The sequence below is a fragment of the Oncorhynchus mykiss genome, chromosome 8, assembly GCF_057628025.1.
Source record: "Oncorhynchus mykiss isolate SJ-2025 chromosome 8, ASM5762802v1, whole genome shotgun sequence".
Lineage (NCBI taxonomy): Eukaryota > Metazoa > Chordata > Actinopteri > Salmoniformes > Salmonidae > Oncorhynchus > Oncorhynchus mykiss.
Window position 1 is genome coordinate 72,403,794 of NC_143029.1, and position 17,251 is coordinate 72,421,044.

The 17,251-nt window shown below is 41.1% G+C and overlaps 1 protein-coding gene across 1 annotated transcript; it reads right to left on the reverse strand.

The window, feature by feature from the left end:
* Nucleotides 1–750: 750 nt before the first annotated feature.
* On the reverse strand, nucleotides 751–14,901 carry LOC110530461 (kelch-like protein 14). Its single transcript, XM_021613536.3, has 9 exons — nucleotides 14,256–14,901; nucleotides 12,471–13,359; nucleotides 10,270–10,391; nucleotides 4,806–4,895; nucleotides 4,569–4,647; nucleotides 3,839–4,029; nucleotides 3,175–3,333; nucleotides 2,748–2,905; nucleotides 751–2,417 (listed from the first exon to the last, which is right to left on the reverse strand). The coding sequence occupies exons 2-9, from the start codon at nucleotides 13,349–13,351 to the stop codon at nucleotides 2,277–2,279; spliced, it is 1,821 nt and encodes a 606-aa protein (XP_021469211.1). The 5' UTR covers nucleotides 13,352–13,359; nucleotides 14,256–14,901; the 3' UTR covers nucleotides 751–2,276.
* Between the last annotated feature and the right edge of the window lie 2,350 nt (nucleotides 14,902–17,251).

Consider the following 17,251-nt stretch of genomic DNA (forward strand, 5'->3'; position numbering starts at 1 on the left):
TAGGCCATTCCAAGACATTTAAATGTTTCCCCGTAAACCACTCGAGTGTTACTTTAGTAAAATTCTGACAAGTTTCCCAGTCCCTGACGAAAAAAATATGCCCACAGCATGATGCTGCCACCACCATGCTTCACTGTGGGGATGGTGTTCTCGGGGTGATGAGAGGTGTTGGGTTTGTGCAAAACATAGCGTTTTCCTTGATGGTCAAAAAGCTACATTTTAGTCTCATCTGACCAGAGTACTTTGGGGGGTCTCCCACATGCCACATCGCCACTCCACCTTTCATTTTTCCATTTGTTTTGTCTTGTTTTCCACACACCTGCTTTACATCTCCTCATGATTATTATGTGCATTTAGTCCTCTGTTCCCTCCATGTCTGTGTGGGGTATTGTTTATTGTCTAGGTTGGCACGCTTCCGGCTGGGTTGCGCCGGGTTTTATTTGTACCCGTGATTTGTGGCAGCCGGTACTTTGTACTTGGTTGTTGTACTTTGTGCTGCCTCACTTGTTCTTTGGGCATCTCTTTTTGTGACGCGGTTGCGTTCTGCTCTTACTATTGCCTCAGTAAAGTGCTTCTTTGTTCACTCATCTCTGCTCTCCTGCGCCTGACTTCCATGCACCAGCTACACCCACCGTATGACAAGGATGAATACTTTTGCAAGGCACTGTATACTGGAAGTTCTATGTAAAGTGAGGGTTTGTTGACTGGATGTATTTGCAGTACCTGCAACAAGCTTCACAGACGGTTGTAATCATCAAGTTTCCTTTTTATTTTCATATTCTAAAATGCAAAGGACATAACAGGATTTGAGAATAAATCCCAGGTTGAGTGCACAAAAATGTTTCCACTGCAAGCGATTATTTACAAAAATGAAAATCAACATACCCTATCTATATGTATTTCAACAGGTTCCCAATATTCAGTGTGGACCTTGCACACTTACTTAGACAAAAGAGTAGGACGTATACATGACAGTTGAATTCACTTTTCATCATGTTTCTGAACTTAGTATAACTAAAGGTAACAACAATTCAGCAAACTTTTAGTTTTGTGAACCATTCATATACACAGTGTTTTTAATGTTCACTATTAGTGCATTAAGGACCACTGTATTCTTTTCTTTTCTTTTTGAGGGGAATTGTGATCTCTGAAATAGGCTCTGTTAAACATTAACAGGTAACATTGAACGCAAAACAACAGAAAACCCACCTTATCACTCAGTTAACATTGCTACCTATGTATACCAATTGCTAGCAATAAATAATAATAATTTGATTGTACCACCCTTAAATAATCATATCAGTTATTAGTGCCGTTTTTACAAAGACCAGAATAGATTTTGAATGTAAAAATTGTTCTTGCTTGCAGCTTGAAGGGAGAATGATTCCTTTGCCACGTGTACAGTATGGCAACGATCTAACAAGCATATCAACTGTTAGTATGTCTCTGCTTTACAATATACTGTACACAGAATCATGATTTTGGTTGTTAAAAGATGAGCATACCCACTGGGCAAACTGGTCGAATCAAAGTTGTTTCCATGTCATTTCAACCCCAAAAATCTATGTGATGACTTTGAGTTAACGTGGAAAACTAATTAGATTAGCAAAAAGTCATCAGCGTAAGGTTATTTCGTACTTTTTAACCCTAAATCCAATGACATTGTGAAATGTTGTGTTGGTTTCACGTCGAATTAAAGTTAGTTGACAACTCAACCAAATGTAAATCAAAACTAGACGTTGAACTGACCTCTGTGCCCAGTGGGAATTAACCAGAGTTCCGTTTCAGTGTGATTTGGTTGACAGACAGTTTCCAGTGGCAATTATTTTCAACAGCACTGCATTCTGTTTTTGATTGATGTCTCCTACTAATAACAAGATACAAATGGATTTTTGAAAGCTATAACAATTCAGTTCAACACTATGCGTGCTAGTTATATCAAGATAAGCCAAAAACACTTACTATCGATTAAATAAAAATCTGATATGAAATGTGTCCATTGTCTGGAAGAAGTTCAACACAGATGGGGTTTTAAATACAGGAAATACATGATAACTTACTTTTTCAAACCTTCAGTAGGCAATAATAACGAAAGTGCTCTTTTGTCAAACCAGTAAAAAAATAATTTCTACACATCCCATCGGCTGATTGGAGTACTTCATGACAAAATGTGTTAACAACTGTTCGTTTATCGATGGTCCTTTCCACCATCACTCCATCTCCCCATTCTCTTCCTCACCTACTTCTCCTGCTACTCTGTCGTACCTAGTGATGTGTTATTTGTTGAAGGGCAGACAGGCAGGCAATGTGACAGTGGAACAGGATGGGCCTGCTAAGGGCTCTGCCACCTCTCCCTCCAGCTCTGTCCAGGTCCCCTTCTCTGGGCTAAAGCAGATGGTGGAAGACTTGTAGGCTCCCTGCAATACAGCAGTTGAGACATCGTTATTATATTAATTCATACATGGGCATGTGTCTATGAGGTTTTTCAAAGGTGTTTCAAGGTCATTTAAAGGTATTTCACGGTGTCCCACCTATGGCCGTCTCTATCAGGACTGAAACTAATCTAACCACCAGGTTGTTGGTATTCCTAAACCCATACTGTAGGCCTACATACCCTAAGCTATTGTGCTTTTAAAACAAGAAAATACAACTTCATACTCACACACAATCATACATACTGTATAGCAATTCAACTAAACCTAGGATAAGCGTTAACGTAGGATAAAGATAGTGAAATTAGCCTTTACCATGCTCCAGCTGTATCCTCCCACTAGGAAGATGCTGTTGTCCAGGATGCAACAGCCGGGGCCACTGCGTCCCTCCAGGATTGGTGTCTGGAGGATGTTCCACTGGTCCGCTTTGGGGTCATAACACTCCACCAGCATTACGTCCAGGTGAGAGAAACCTGAGCACAGCAGAAAGGAAACACGATGAGGAACCCTCATTGTGATTTCCCACACTGCAATATTCCTAGAATAATGCTCAACTGAGGACAAGCTAGAGGGGTCATTTGGCTTTATGGGTCAAGCTATTGAATCCAATTGAGCATTAGTGGACAGCATCCCTGAGAATATAGAGAATATACTAGTATTCAGAGGTTCCATCTTCTACTCCACATTCATTCATGTGGCTAAGTGCAGAAAAATGGAGTATCTGAGACATGCCAGTCTTTACCTTTCAGATGGTTGCCCCCAATAGTGTAGAGGCGGTCATTCATCCCAGCCAGGGCATGAATGGCTCTCTTTGTGTTCATATCCTGTTTCCTGGCCCACACATCCATGATGGAGTCGTAGCAATACAGCCAGGAAACATATTCTCCATTATGGACTCCACCTATAGTGGTATAGCAGACACACACATAAAGATGTTATTATTACATCAGGATCAATTGACCCATCACTCTGCTTACCTCCCCTATATCTGTCTGTTCCCCGCTTTAGCATAGATTGTCGTATGTCGTTGTGTTCCCCAGTTCTGACGCTGTTCCTGCCCTGTTCCATGTCTGTGCTATATTAAATGTTCTCTCTCCGTACCTGCTTCTCATCTCCAGCGTCGGTTCTTACACATCCTGACTAAGTGTGCAGGGAAATCAACAAGTCTATGTATGCATTGATAGGTGATATTTAGCGGTCCTGCACTAATCACGGTACTCCAGATCAATAGATTTTTTCAGTTCATTTTTACTGTGTCTGAGTTAGTCATTTTTCAGCTTTGCATTTTCAATATGAACTTATTTCCATTGAGATGATCTGTGAGGTCTCCCTTGTAAAATAGGTATTTTGACCTCAATGGGACAACCTATTAAAATGAAGGTTAAATAAAATGAGTGAGGTCTGACCTGAGATATATATTTTCCCATTGTGCACTGCTCCAGCGTGTGCGGCTAGGGGCTGGGGCAGGGAGGCCACGTAGTTCCACTCGTTAGTCTCCAGGTTGTAGGATTCCACACTGGAGAGGTAGCCTGACTCGTTCCTCCCACCAATCACATACAGGTGCTTATCCAGGCAGCAGGCAAAGAAACTGGCTCTCCTGAGGAGGATGTGTCAACCAGACAACATCATTAAAACAACCAGGACAGTGTGTGTGTGTGTGTGTGTGTGTGTGTGTGTGTGTGTGTGTGTGTGTGTGTGTGTGTGTGTGGGTGGTGGATGCCTTGTTGGACAAAGTTACAACTCAGGTATAACCTCTGTATGTAAAAAAAAACAATAAACAAATATGTTTTATTGTCACATACACAGGATAGGTGCTGTGAAATGTGATGTTTTACAGTATCAGCCATAGTAGTAAGGCGCCCCTGGAACAAATGATGGTTAAGTGCCTTGCACAAGAGCACATTGGTAGATTTTTTTACCTTGTCGGCTCAGGTATTAGAATCAGCAACCTTTAGTTACTGACCCTAACTGCTCTAACCACTAAGCTATTTGTATGGAATGGTTAGAACATTCAATAGAACTGCAATAATTCAGTGTTAATAATCAGTACAATAATTCAGTGTTAATAATCAGTACAATAATTCCCACATCTATTTGTATTGCATTATTTTGTCAATTTTGTTTGCATTGACTTACCTTTCCTGCATAGGCGGAAGTTGTATCCAACTGTTAAATCGTGGATCATACCGGCTGACATGATTAGTGCTGTGCTTTCCTGCAAAATACATGTCAGAATCAAGATCCATAAACAGTTAATATGGCCACTTCCTTTCTAAAATGTGAATTATGAATTTAAATACTATATATACATTAATACTTTTTTTGTATTAGTATAAGTATTGGCATTAGTAGTAGTATCAGTAGTGATGTTACCATTGGGGTTCCACTGGTCCTCTCCACCCAGCAGTAGTATGAAGTTCTCCACCTCCACCACACAGTGATGGGCACTGTTGTAAGGCATTACTGGGAGACACAAGACAACAGTGGAGGATGTCAGAAACTGGCTGAGGCAGGACACAGAATGGTGGTGTCATGGTTCCACCTGTCACCAGAGGGCGGCCGAGACTATAATGACACAGGTGTTTTTGTTACTAATTATTATTTACTTTAAAGAGAGGTATGTTTTCTGTCCCCCTTTGCAGAAGATTGATTTGTTTGCTGTGTGCGTTGTCTCCTGAGTGAGTTCCACTCTTAGTGTTGGTTGTTTTCCCAGTTTTACTTTGTACCTTCTGTTGAACGTTTTCCAGTAAAGTATTTACATGTTTTCCTAAAGCACTGGTTCCTTGTCTGGTTCTCTTCTCTGCTCCTGGGTTCTACCTCACCATGTCACAACTTGACATCCAGTAAAAACTCTATACTGTGTGTGAAAGAGCAGTACCTTGCACTCCAAACAAAGATACTTGCACTCCAAACAAAGATACTTGCACTCCAAAGAAAGATACTTGCACTCCAAACAAAGATACTTGCACTCCAAACAAAGATACTTGCACTCCAAAGAAAGATACTTGCACTCCAAACAAAGATACTTGCACTCCAAACAAAGATACTTGCACTCCAAACAAAGATACTTGCACTCCAAACAAAGATACTTGCACTCCAAACAAAGATACTTGCACTCCAAACAAAGATACTTGCACTCCAAACAAAGATACTTGCACTCCAAACAAAGATACTTGCACTCCAAACTAGCACAAAATCAACCAAAATAATCAAAACAATTTATTTTAATCCAGTATTCAGACAATTGGTGTTGTTTCACATTTGACAACATACTGCATGAGTCTCCCTGCCTGTTTACTGTGTGTCTAGGTGAACCTCCTTATCCCTCTCTCCCTCTCTCCACTCCATCTTCCCCTGCTAAAGTGACCCCCGTTGAGACGGAGAGAAACGGTCTTAGGTGACAGTCATAATGAACATGATCATGTTCACTCAATAAATCTAGAGGCCCGCACCATGCGTGGGCGTATGAGCGTAAATCAGTGGCATGGTAAAGCCCACCTGTCTGTCTCCATCCGTCATTTCCACCGTCACCTCCACGCTAGTCTGATGGATTGCAGTTGCTGTAAAATTAGACAGCCTTGAATCTCATTTCTTTCCGATTGGCCTCTCCTCTCCTCAGCTCTGCAATTTCAAAAGCTGTGGCTGGCTGACATGCAGGGGTCTTCCTCTCATAGAGGGGAGTCTATCTCAGACAGATACTGACTTACACAGCTTAATCTTCAATAAGGGTGTGTGACAAGCAGAGGTCTTCCATTGAAGGTGGAGAGCCTCAGATACGGTAGATAGGAGGACTAACAGCATTATCTTGAGGGAAGTGGATTCTACTCCCTGACTTCAGTGCACCACACTGGCAAAAGGGTGTAGGTGGTAGATTTCGTTCACATGCCTTAATGTTATCATTTAGTAGATGTTAAGAGATTTGAACGAGTGGTTATTTTTTGTTGTGTTGTGATTTCTGCTCTTAGTAAACAACATCTGATACTGTAAAAAAAACATTGCACTCCACTGAGGGTAAATGAGATGGTATTGAGGGTAAATAGACTCAGAACGATGGTTTTACTGTCCATAACTTATGTTCAAGTTTGCTAATTTATTCGTTTTACTCCTATTCTGATAGTCTTGTACATTACAGCCTGAAAAGAAATAAGATCTATCTCTGAATCAGGGATCATGATGTTAATAGATGTTGATATCAACATACATTTAAACTGTTCCATATTTACCACTGGAGCCGAAACTGTAAAACCACTATGTGGCAGAAACCCAATCCCTTAGAATTGGCCTTGCCTTGGCTTTACAGTAAGCTCTCAGGTTCACTAGAGGGAGTCAGACACCTCAGCATAGAAACACACTTGGTTGGGGTCGACTGAATGACTCCACGGCAACTGCACCAATCAACGTTGCGTTACTACAGCCATCTAACATCGTTAGTGTTGCATCCCACAACATTGCATCCTTTTGTTCAGTACTGTGCTTAGATCAAGATGGATTTTTGAAGCCATGAGGTGTTAATGCCAGGTTGGCTCAGGTACTGTAGAATCAGGCAGCGGTGGACAGAGTCACTACTTTAACTGAGCCAATGTCTTTGTCTTCCTTCTCCTCCCTGCTTCTTCACGGTGCGATAGGTACACTAGATGGCAAGCAAGAGTTCCTCTAGTTTCTGGAACAGACGAGCTGCAGTGATCTGACGCGACAAGAGGGATCAGACTCTCCCTAAATTGTGTTGATAAATGTCTTAATCAAACGCTATCCCTCTCAGGCTTCGCCTCATTGAAAAGTTATGATTGAATGTTAATCATCCTCTATTCCACATCCATTGTGTAGCAGCTACATCAGGTGGTTATCGATGTGTTACGTTAAGGGGATGATTTTGCAGTTTTGTCCTTCCACACGGACACGGACCATTTGAGTGTTAACTTTTAGTTTTGAATAATGGAAATCCCCATTGACCTTTTGGTTGTTACACTTTATACCAATGAGCTTTAATGAGAAAAATGTCAATACTGAAATATCAATGAGGCTGAAAGTCGTTGTGTATGCATGCCTGTTCTGGTAACATGGCTGACAAAATCAAGAGGAAATGTTAAAATACCATTAATGTGACACTAATGATAACAGAGCAGAAATGTAGCTTGTTGAGTGTTGACAGACAGCAGACAGGTGCATAGTATTTGGAACCACTGCTACAATTCTGTCTAGCTACAGATGGTATGTGTTGAAATGGTATCATGGTACATGACACTGGCAATATCAGACCAGGACCAGAAATAACTATGGGCATGTGTGAGACAAGTGTTGTTAGTGTGTTGAATGGGAGTGATTGAGAGCAGTTCTGACAAATGGACAATAAAGTTGTATTGTATTGGGAGAACAGAGTGTACAGGGTCTAGGAGATGACAGTAGGGAGGTAGACCAGTCGGTAATATGTATGAATGGAGCAACATTAGTGAGAGATGCTCCCTGCCAGGCCAGAGGACAACAACTCAATATGGACACAGATGATGATGATGCAAAGGACAGATAAGGTTTTCCATTAGCACTTGTTTGACCTTTGGAAATTGGCAAGAATATAGTGGTGTCTCTCAAAAGGTCAACATAGACAGGTGGGAGAGAGAGCATAGTACACTATATCTTGAGGCAAGTAGTGTAATAGAAAGCTTGTTCTTTGTATTTGCAGAAGCATTACAGATGTAGGATCTTAACCCTTTACACTCGTGGGAATTGGCCTATATGGACAGGGCTACATTGAAATGTTCCTTATAGAAGAAATATGAAAATGTATAACTATGGTAGCAATTGAAAGGGAACAGTTTGCAGATTATGGGGAAATTATTACACCAAAGGTTAGAAAACAACCTGGCACAAGACTGAATCCAACATCCAGACTGTTGATTTTATGTGCCTTTTACATTTACTGTACTTTTTGCCGCATTTGATCATAACGAAAACTGAAAATACTCTGGATACATTCAGTAACATGATAAGACTATTCCTGGAGAATGTGGGGTAGGTGCAACACAAGACACAAAAATTACACGTATTTTTGTTGTTGTCTCCAAGTGGACACACACCCCTCCAAAGTGTTCACAGTTCCTAAGACATTTCAATGCATTTTTATGACTCAAAGAACAGTATAAGGTGCTTTTTGTGCTCTCCTAGCTGTGCCGTTGAGGAACTAGAGCAAGCACACTTGTAGTTGTTTTGTTTGGAACACAACCCTGCATCTCCACCATCACACAACTACTGTTGTTGTTCACGCAATCCAAAAACGGTCCATTATAAATCTCTAGATGGTTCAGGTGGACATCATTTGAAAGCCTCTTCTAATGCCAATATGACTAGTTAAGTTATAAAATACGATCTTACAGTGTTAGGCCTCCACAAGGCATTTCAGAGAAACATATTGTAATTTTGGTGCACATAGAAAGGAGTCATGTGCATTCAGGTGTGTGTGGCCCGACACATGTTCTTCACAATAAACAAAAATAGGCTCAGTCTCTTCAGAACAACCCAGGGTATGACATCATGTACATCGAACATAATGATCATAAACGTTGACACTGCATATGACAAGTGCACATTTGGACTCACAGGTGTTTGGCTTGCATGTGTGACATCAAAGCAGTATTTATTATAATCCTCAATGAGTCATCTTTCAAAATATATTGAGTCCTCTTACTTTACAGCATTTCCCTCACTCAGACATCAAATAATGAGCAAAATTTGCCCAATGGGGGCAACTTCTTGTCGCGCTAGGTGCTCAAGTTCAGAATAGCTGTCAGTGCTGTGAAGCACAAGGACAGAGCTCTGACATCATGTATAGTATGTTACTTTACAGCCACTGCGTTCCAATTTAGCCGTTTTATCAGTACCCAAATCTTCCATTTTCAATCTATATACGGGTATGAGTGTAAAGGGTTACTTTGTTGACTATTTTGTTGCGCATCAGGAAATGCAAACTTGCAGTGTATTCAAGGTTTAAAAAGACTTCTAAACTTCCTAATTTCCACTTCCCTAACGAAACGTGTCAACCCCTACAAAAATGCCCATTAATTATAATCCAGATAATAATTCACATTTCCTGTTGCTGCAGGATTATTTTCAAGCTGTAGCAAACTGGCTCAAATTAAGATCCTAAGTTATTGGGCAAAGAATATCCACAAAGTGTGCTTTTAGCTTTGCAAGGTTTTTCAAGTTGTCGATGCATGTCCAAAAACCAAAATGGTTTTATTAGCTTGGAGGGATGTTTATTTTCTCTTTATCTCTCTACTATCTATCTGGCATACTCAATATTCAATAATAATATATTGTATCTTAATATATTGGACAGTAACATGTCATTCTAGCTGGACAGTAACATGTCATTCTATAATGTTAATCTACACGCCACTATGTCGTTAGATGACTATAAATCTGGCCGTGCGTCTTTGCCAGGAGATTTCAGCAAAAACAAGGGAAACTCCATGCCATGGTGGTGTGCCTGTAAAGTCACGCTCTGATTAAAAACATACTAAAAGTGCTAGTAATACACCATTACCTCTAGGAATTTGAGGAACTTCTTCCTTCTTCCCTCATTTTACCAGAAAATGTACTTGTGCTAAAGGTAAAGCCTCGTAACATTAAACTTGAAATAAACCAACCCTTGAAATCCTATTGTTGATTCGTGGGTTGAAATCTGGTTAAAATGAGACATAAACTGTGTATGACCTTTTGTGAAATCATCCCAAAAAAATGATTGATGTTCAACAAAATATAAAATATGACGTTGATAGAATGTTGATTAATTTGAAGCTTATAACAGAAGAAGCTTCAGGTAAAAGACGGCACTACTACTCACTAGTGAGGATCTTCCATGTCTTCTTCTCGTCATCATAGTACTGGACCAGATTACTGGGGAGTCGATCAGGTCCAGGAGGCAAGCCACCCACCAGCAACAACATCCTCTTATTGGAACGAATCCTGGAGTAAAGTGGGTGTGGAGGGGTTGGGGTTTGGATGGGGTTGGGGTTGGGGTGGAGGGGGTTTGAAGTGTGGGGATAATAGGTAGGAAACACAAAGATTACATAACTGATTTAGATTAAATAAAACAACCACCAACATCAAACAAAAATACAAGATTTTCCATTATAGCACCAAGCCAACTGCAACTGATCACTACAACTTCATTGTGTTGGAAGTCATTGAACTGTAGCATATCCTATATGAAAGATTTAGATAACAAAATAATGTTCCCCATCATGTAGACACTTCCTTATTGGCCAACACTATATGAGCTATGTAGATCATAGTAGTAACATCTTAACAGCATTGTGTATTAACCTGAACACTGTATCTATTTAATAACATTGTAATAACAGAGTAACTAGACTTTGTAACATCACAACTGTTTGTCTCTGAATTGATGTGAAAAAATTAACCTGCTTGCTTTTCATATGCGTTCTGTCCAAAGGGGGTTTAACCCCTAAAGATATCTGTTCAATTAGGTGTGAAGTCATCAGACTTTTCTAAACGGTTACACACAGTGACGCAGATATGACTGGGCAATATACAGTAGAGTAGATCAATATGGCTATTCCATTGGTGAAGACTCTCCATGTGGCAGTTCTGAACCAATTGTTCAACATATTCCTGAGTCCAGTCATCTTGTTTTGAATGAAGTTCAATGCAATTAAACAACTAACCACAAAGTAACAGTCGTTTTAACAACATTGGCCATTAATTCCAGACATTTGTATTGTTATTTTTGATGACTAAATGACCACCGTCTCAGTGCATCCATTTGGATAATGGCCCACTCATGTGTTTTTGGGGTTATTCTCATATGCAAATGACCACTGGACATAGATAATGCTGATGAATTGAGGGGAGAGAAACAGTGGCATGTGATATTAATATGAGAAGTTTAGATCCTAGATCCGTGCTGCATTTGGACCCATGTATGGACATCTCACTAAGGAGACTACTAGGCATGGCAACATGTTACAGGACATACAGGTCCTCTCCATTGCTCATAACTTTTTCTTTGATTTCCATTAGATAGGGAAACAGTAGTGTGCTCCATAAAGATATTGTGAGAAATAAATAAGGAAATGAACCATGCTATAAATTACTCTGGTAAATACATTATACACCACAAGTGCAAGATAATTGTTTATTTCAATTTTCTCCAATACTGTGAGATTAGTTTTCCAATCATAAAGCCTACTGTTTCTGAATTAAGAAGATAATGTTCAACAAATGTAACAGTCAAAATTGCTCCATAATATTTCAGCGTTATAATACAAACTCCGGTGTTTCAAGAGGTTTTTAACTAAGGTGTTTGCTGTAAACAACAGCAGCTTCAAGCACTACCAATCAATAATCTTCCTGGCAACTCCTGTCCATTAACTGTCTCGAAAATGCTGATCATGACGAACACACCATGACAAGCCATGGTTGTACTGTAGGTAAGGCAGACAAAGCAGCCATTCTCGGTATGGATCACCCAGATCTACAACTCTATAATCCATGAATTGTTTCCTTGCTCTTGTCAAGCTATTCAAAAACCTTATAGGTTATGTATTTATAGGTTATATCTACCCAGGTTATGTCAATAGCAGTTGTCATGTGCTCTTCTGTAATATGTTTGACAAGTGTGTCTATGTTTAATTATAAGTGACCTATATATTTTGGGGAATAATGTGATAACTCGTATTTTGGAAGAAATGCCTGAATGTACTGTTCAACTATCTTCCCTATTGACTGAAGTTATGTTTCTCCATCTTTTCAGCACTTAAAAAAATGTACTGAGAGTTAACACATTTATAGTGTGAGATGGTATGGAAAATAAGGTAGATTAGACCATTCTAAAGCATCCTCACTAACCCTAACCATATCCAAGTGAACAAGGTAGTATCTTTACCAACCTTATGTGTGTGTGTGTGTGTGTGTGTGTGTGTGTGTGTGTGTGTGTGTGTGTGTGTGTGTGTGTGTGTGTGTGTGTGTGTGTGTGTGTGTGTGTGTGTGTGTGTGTGTGTGTGTGTGTGTGTACATCCTCACTTGCTGGCTGTGGTCTGCCTGCAGTGCTGTCTGAAGGGCATCAGGTGGTAGTTCATGGCATCCATCAGCAGCTTCTGGCACACTGGGTCACTCCTCATGAAGTCAACCGACTGCACCCTCTCCACCAGCTCTGGGGCCGGGATGAGGGCGAAGCGCAGCCTCTTCATCAGGTCCGGGGCGTAGTGCATGCGAGTCTCCCGGTCATGCTCCAGCCACAGCACAGACATCTGGAAGAGGGCCAGCTCTGACTCCACCGGGGGCGGCAGAGCGTCCAGCATGGCGCACATCTCCTCAAAGTTCAGCAGCAGCACATCCTCCACCAGGTACTTGTTGGCCAGCTTCTTGGTCTCGTCCAAGCCGTGCAGTGCTGCGATCTTGCAGATCTGCTTGTAGTTCTGTACAGAGATCTGGTCGTTGAGGAACTGCACGCTGAGCTTGGTGATCTGGGGGACATTAAGGATCTTGCTGACTGAGAGCACCTCTTCCACAGTGTCCAGAGAGAGAGTGACGTTGGCAGTGTACAGGTACTCCAGCACTAGCCGTAGTCCGATGGAGGAGCAGCCTTGGAGGACCAGGTTGTTGATGGACCGGGTGCTTGCCATCAGCTTGTCATCGGGGGAGGAAGATGGGGTACCACTGCTCCCCTGGTCCTTGTTGTTGTTGGTCCCCTCGTTGTTGAGCATATGACTGCTGGAAAAGAGACACCTGAAATACTGAGAGCAGGACGCCAGCACTGCTTTGTGGCAGTGGAACTGCTGTCCTTGGGCAGTGAGAGTCACATCACAGAAAAGCTGTTTCCTCCATAGCAGGTTGAGCCCGTGCAGCAGGGTGTCACTGTGTGTAGGGTCAAAGGTGGATGTTCTATCACCCGATCTGGACATGACTTCACCTAGGCAACAAATACACCATGCAAGCCATTTAGCCTACATCTAGACCATTTATCTATGAATAAAATAACATGATATCATCATCACAGTCAGGAGGGAATTGTCTCTAATACCTTCACGTTGTACCGATCATAATGGTTAGTTAAATGAATATGCATCCGATCGAACCGGTAAACCATCATGCTGCTCCCGCCGATACTATTCTGCAATGAACAATATAGTTCGGTCCGGTTGGCTATCATTTCAACTTTGCTTTGGCTCATGTCGGAAGACAAGAGAAAATAAAAACGTATTGTCCCAAGAATGTGCCATTCAATTGCTATTTGCATTCTTTCAAGACAAGATCATTTCAATTGACGCTGCGGTTTGACGCGCATTGCCAAAACAAACTATGAGAGGAGATGCTGCAGCGCCTTCTCTTTGATAACGCAATTTAAGTTGTTGAATAAGGGAAAGGCAACCCCTATGCAAAGATAATATGCAGCATTCAGCTAACACTTATCGTTCTTCTCTTATCTTGCTGCACTCTCACAATGATCAAATTTACACATCCACAAATGCACGCACGGAGTGATACAAAAGCAATTAGTTTGTCCCCTCACACAGCCGACATCACTGTGCTCGGTGCGGAAGCTTTTTCCCCTTTTACCTGAGTTACGACTATTCAGACATGAGTATTGGAAATGATTCATTCAGTGCAGCAATTCAACAATATAAATGAAACATGCACATGTGTATGTAGTTAAACAACGCTAAAAATGCATTTACTACATGAAAAATGTTTGTAAACTTGATATAAGCGTCCTGTACTACCTTGCTTCGTAGTCGCCACATTCTCTAAAGCGCCTGTCACAACTAAATGATGTGAGCAGCTTGCTTCAGATCAAGCCAAACTTACCTGATTACGAGCTTGTAAAAAGCTTCAGGTTCCCAATAATCTCACTTGATTTTTCTTTGTTCTCCTTTTTCTTTAGATGTGTTCCTTTCCTTTAAAAGTATATGGTCGGTGCCACAGAATAATTATTGATTCTCACTCATAAAGTCACTATTTCAGGTTATTTGTTGGCGTTGATCATTTGTTCTTCTGAATTAACAAGAAGTGTGTGAGTGTGTGAGAGGGAGCTGTGCTTTCTGCAAGAGAAGAAGAAGAAGAAATATACGTGTGACAAATTATGCTACCAAGAAACAACACATCATTATCCTTGGGCCTGGGGCTCAGTGAGTCGTAACGAGAGTAATAGGAAATCCACGGTTGGGGAGAGAAACGGTCGTGCATGGCCGGTGGAGAGAGACCATGCAGGGGTATGGATGCTGGAGAGACTCGCAAAATTATGGCTCAAGGCTATTGTAAAAACTGTCGAGCGTAAATGACTGCGATTTCAAACATCTATGGAAGAAAGAAAAGAGAAAGGGGGAGAAAACCCGAGTCTTCCCTCGCTGTTATAGAGAGAACCGTCAAGTTTTAGTGCGCATTGCTAATTAGTCAATTTCTCTCTGCCTTCACAGCCCGACGACTTTGCTGCTGAGCTGAAACTGCTAATTTCTGGGACCAGCCTTTTTTTGGCTGTGAACTGGATGGATGAATGAATGGCTTGTCTCGCACAAATGACAAAAAGCCCCTGCCTTAATCTCCATCGCCAAAATAACCTCTCATCTCATTCTGCTCCTGCTAGTCCAACTTTAGTGGATTATATGCCTCACATTTGGACATAGAGTATGATATTACTAATAATAGTTGTATAATTTTAATTATAAAACATATTTGTGTATGTTTGACAAAATTGTGTTCTGGGAGCATAAATTCATCCTCATTCCAATAACCAGCCACATTGTAGCAAGTTAAATTGCCATGCATATAAACATCCATTATATAGCTATTTTAGTATCTAAAAGCAGAAGTTATCAGATATTTGTAGCTTGATAGAATAGTTATTGTGACATGGACATCGGTCTACTGTAGGCCTACACAATAGAAAGGAATGAGTGTATTTATATTTATTATGGATCCCCAAGGCAGCAGCTACTCTTCCTGGGGTCCAGCAACATTAAGGCAGTTATATACAATTAAAAACATTGCATTACATTTCACAACAGATTTCACAACACATTAAGTGTGTGCCCTCAGGCCACTACTCTACTACCACATATCTGCATCACAAAATCGATGTGTACGTGTGTGTGTATAGTGCGTATGTTATTGTGTGTGTGTATGCGTGTGTCTGTGCCTGTATCTGTCTCTTCACAGTCCTGTTCCATAAGGTGTATTTGTATCTGTTTTTAAAAAATCAGATGTTACTGCTTGCATGAGTTACTTGATGTGGAATAGAGTTCCATGTAGTCATGGATATATGTAGTACTGTAAGCCTCCAGTAGTCTGTTCTGGACTTGGGGACTGTGAAGAGACCTCTGGTGGCCTGTCCCTACAAATGAGCCCATACAGGATAGGCCTCACAACCCATTTTGACAGCATTTCTAAATAATTTCATCTTATAGTAGGTGTACAGATGCACTGTCAACTCCAATAAAGACACGCCACATATCTGATATTTGTTGTCTTGTAACTCATATGATGTTTCCATGAGTCAAACAATGTCTACCCATGTTATCAACATGTTACATATACAGTGGGGCAAAAAAGTATTTAGTCAGCCACCAATTGTGCAAGTTCTCCCACTTAAAAAGATGAAAGAGGCCTGTAATTTTCATCATAGGTACACTATGACAGACAAAATGAGAAAAAAAATCCAGAAAATAACATTGTAGGATTTTTTTATGAATTTATTTGCAAATTATGGTGGAAAATAAGTATTTGGTCACCTACAAACAAGCAAGATTTATGTCTCTCACAGACCTGTACCTTCTTCTTTAAGAAGCTCCTCTGTCCTCCACTCATTACTTGTATTAATGGTACCTGTTTGAACTTGTTATCAGTATAAAAGACACCTGTCCACAACCTCAAACAGTCACACTCCAAACTCCACTATGGCCAAGACCAAAGAGCTGTCAAAGGACACCAGAAACAAAATTGTAGACCTGCACCAGGCTGGGAAGACTGAATCTGCAATAGGTAAGCAGCTTGGTTTGAAGAAATCAACTGTGGGAGCAATTATTAGGAAATGGAAGACATACAAGACCATGCAAGATCTCACCCCGTGGGGTCAAAATGATCACAAGAACGGCGAGCAAAAATCCCAGAACCACACGGGGGGACCTAGTGAATGACCTGCAGAGAGCTGGGACCAAATTAACAAAGCCTACCATCAGTAACACACTACGCCGCCAGGGACTCAAATCCTGCAGTGCCAGACGTGTCCCCCTGCTTAAGCCAGTACATATCCAGGCCTGTCTGAAGTTTGCTAGAGAGCATTTGGATGATCCAGAAGAAGATTGGGAGAATGTCATATGGTCAGATGAAACCAAAATATAACTTTCTGGTAAAAACTCAACTTGTCGTGTTTGGAGGACAAAGAATGCTGAGTTGCATCCAAAGAACACCATACCTACTGTGAAGCATGGGGGTGGAAACATCATGCTCTGGGGCTGTTTTTCTGCAAAGGTACCAGGACGACTGATCCATGTAAAGGAAAGAATGAATGGGGCCATGTGTGTGGGACTTTGTGTGATAACCTCCTTCCATCAGCAAGGGCATTGAAGATGAAACGTGGCTGGGTCTTTCAGCATGACAATGATCCCAAACACACCGCCCGGGCAACGAAGGAGTGGCTTCGTAAGAAGCATTTCAAAGTCCTGGAGTGGCCTAGCCAGTCTCCAGATCTCAACCCCATAGAAAATCTTTGGAGGGAGTTGAAAGTCCGTGTTGCCCAGCAACAGCCCCAAAACATCACTGCTCTAGAGAAGATCTGCATGGAGGAATGGGCCAAAATACCAGCAACA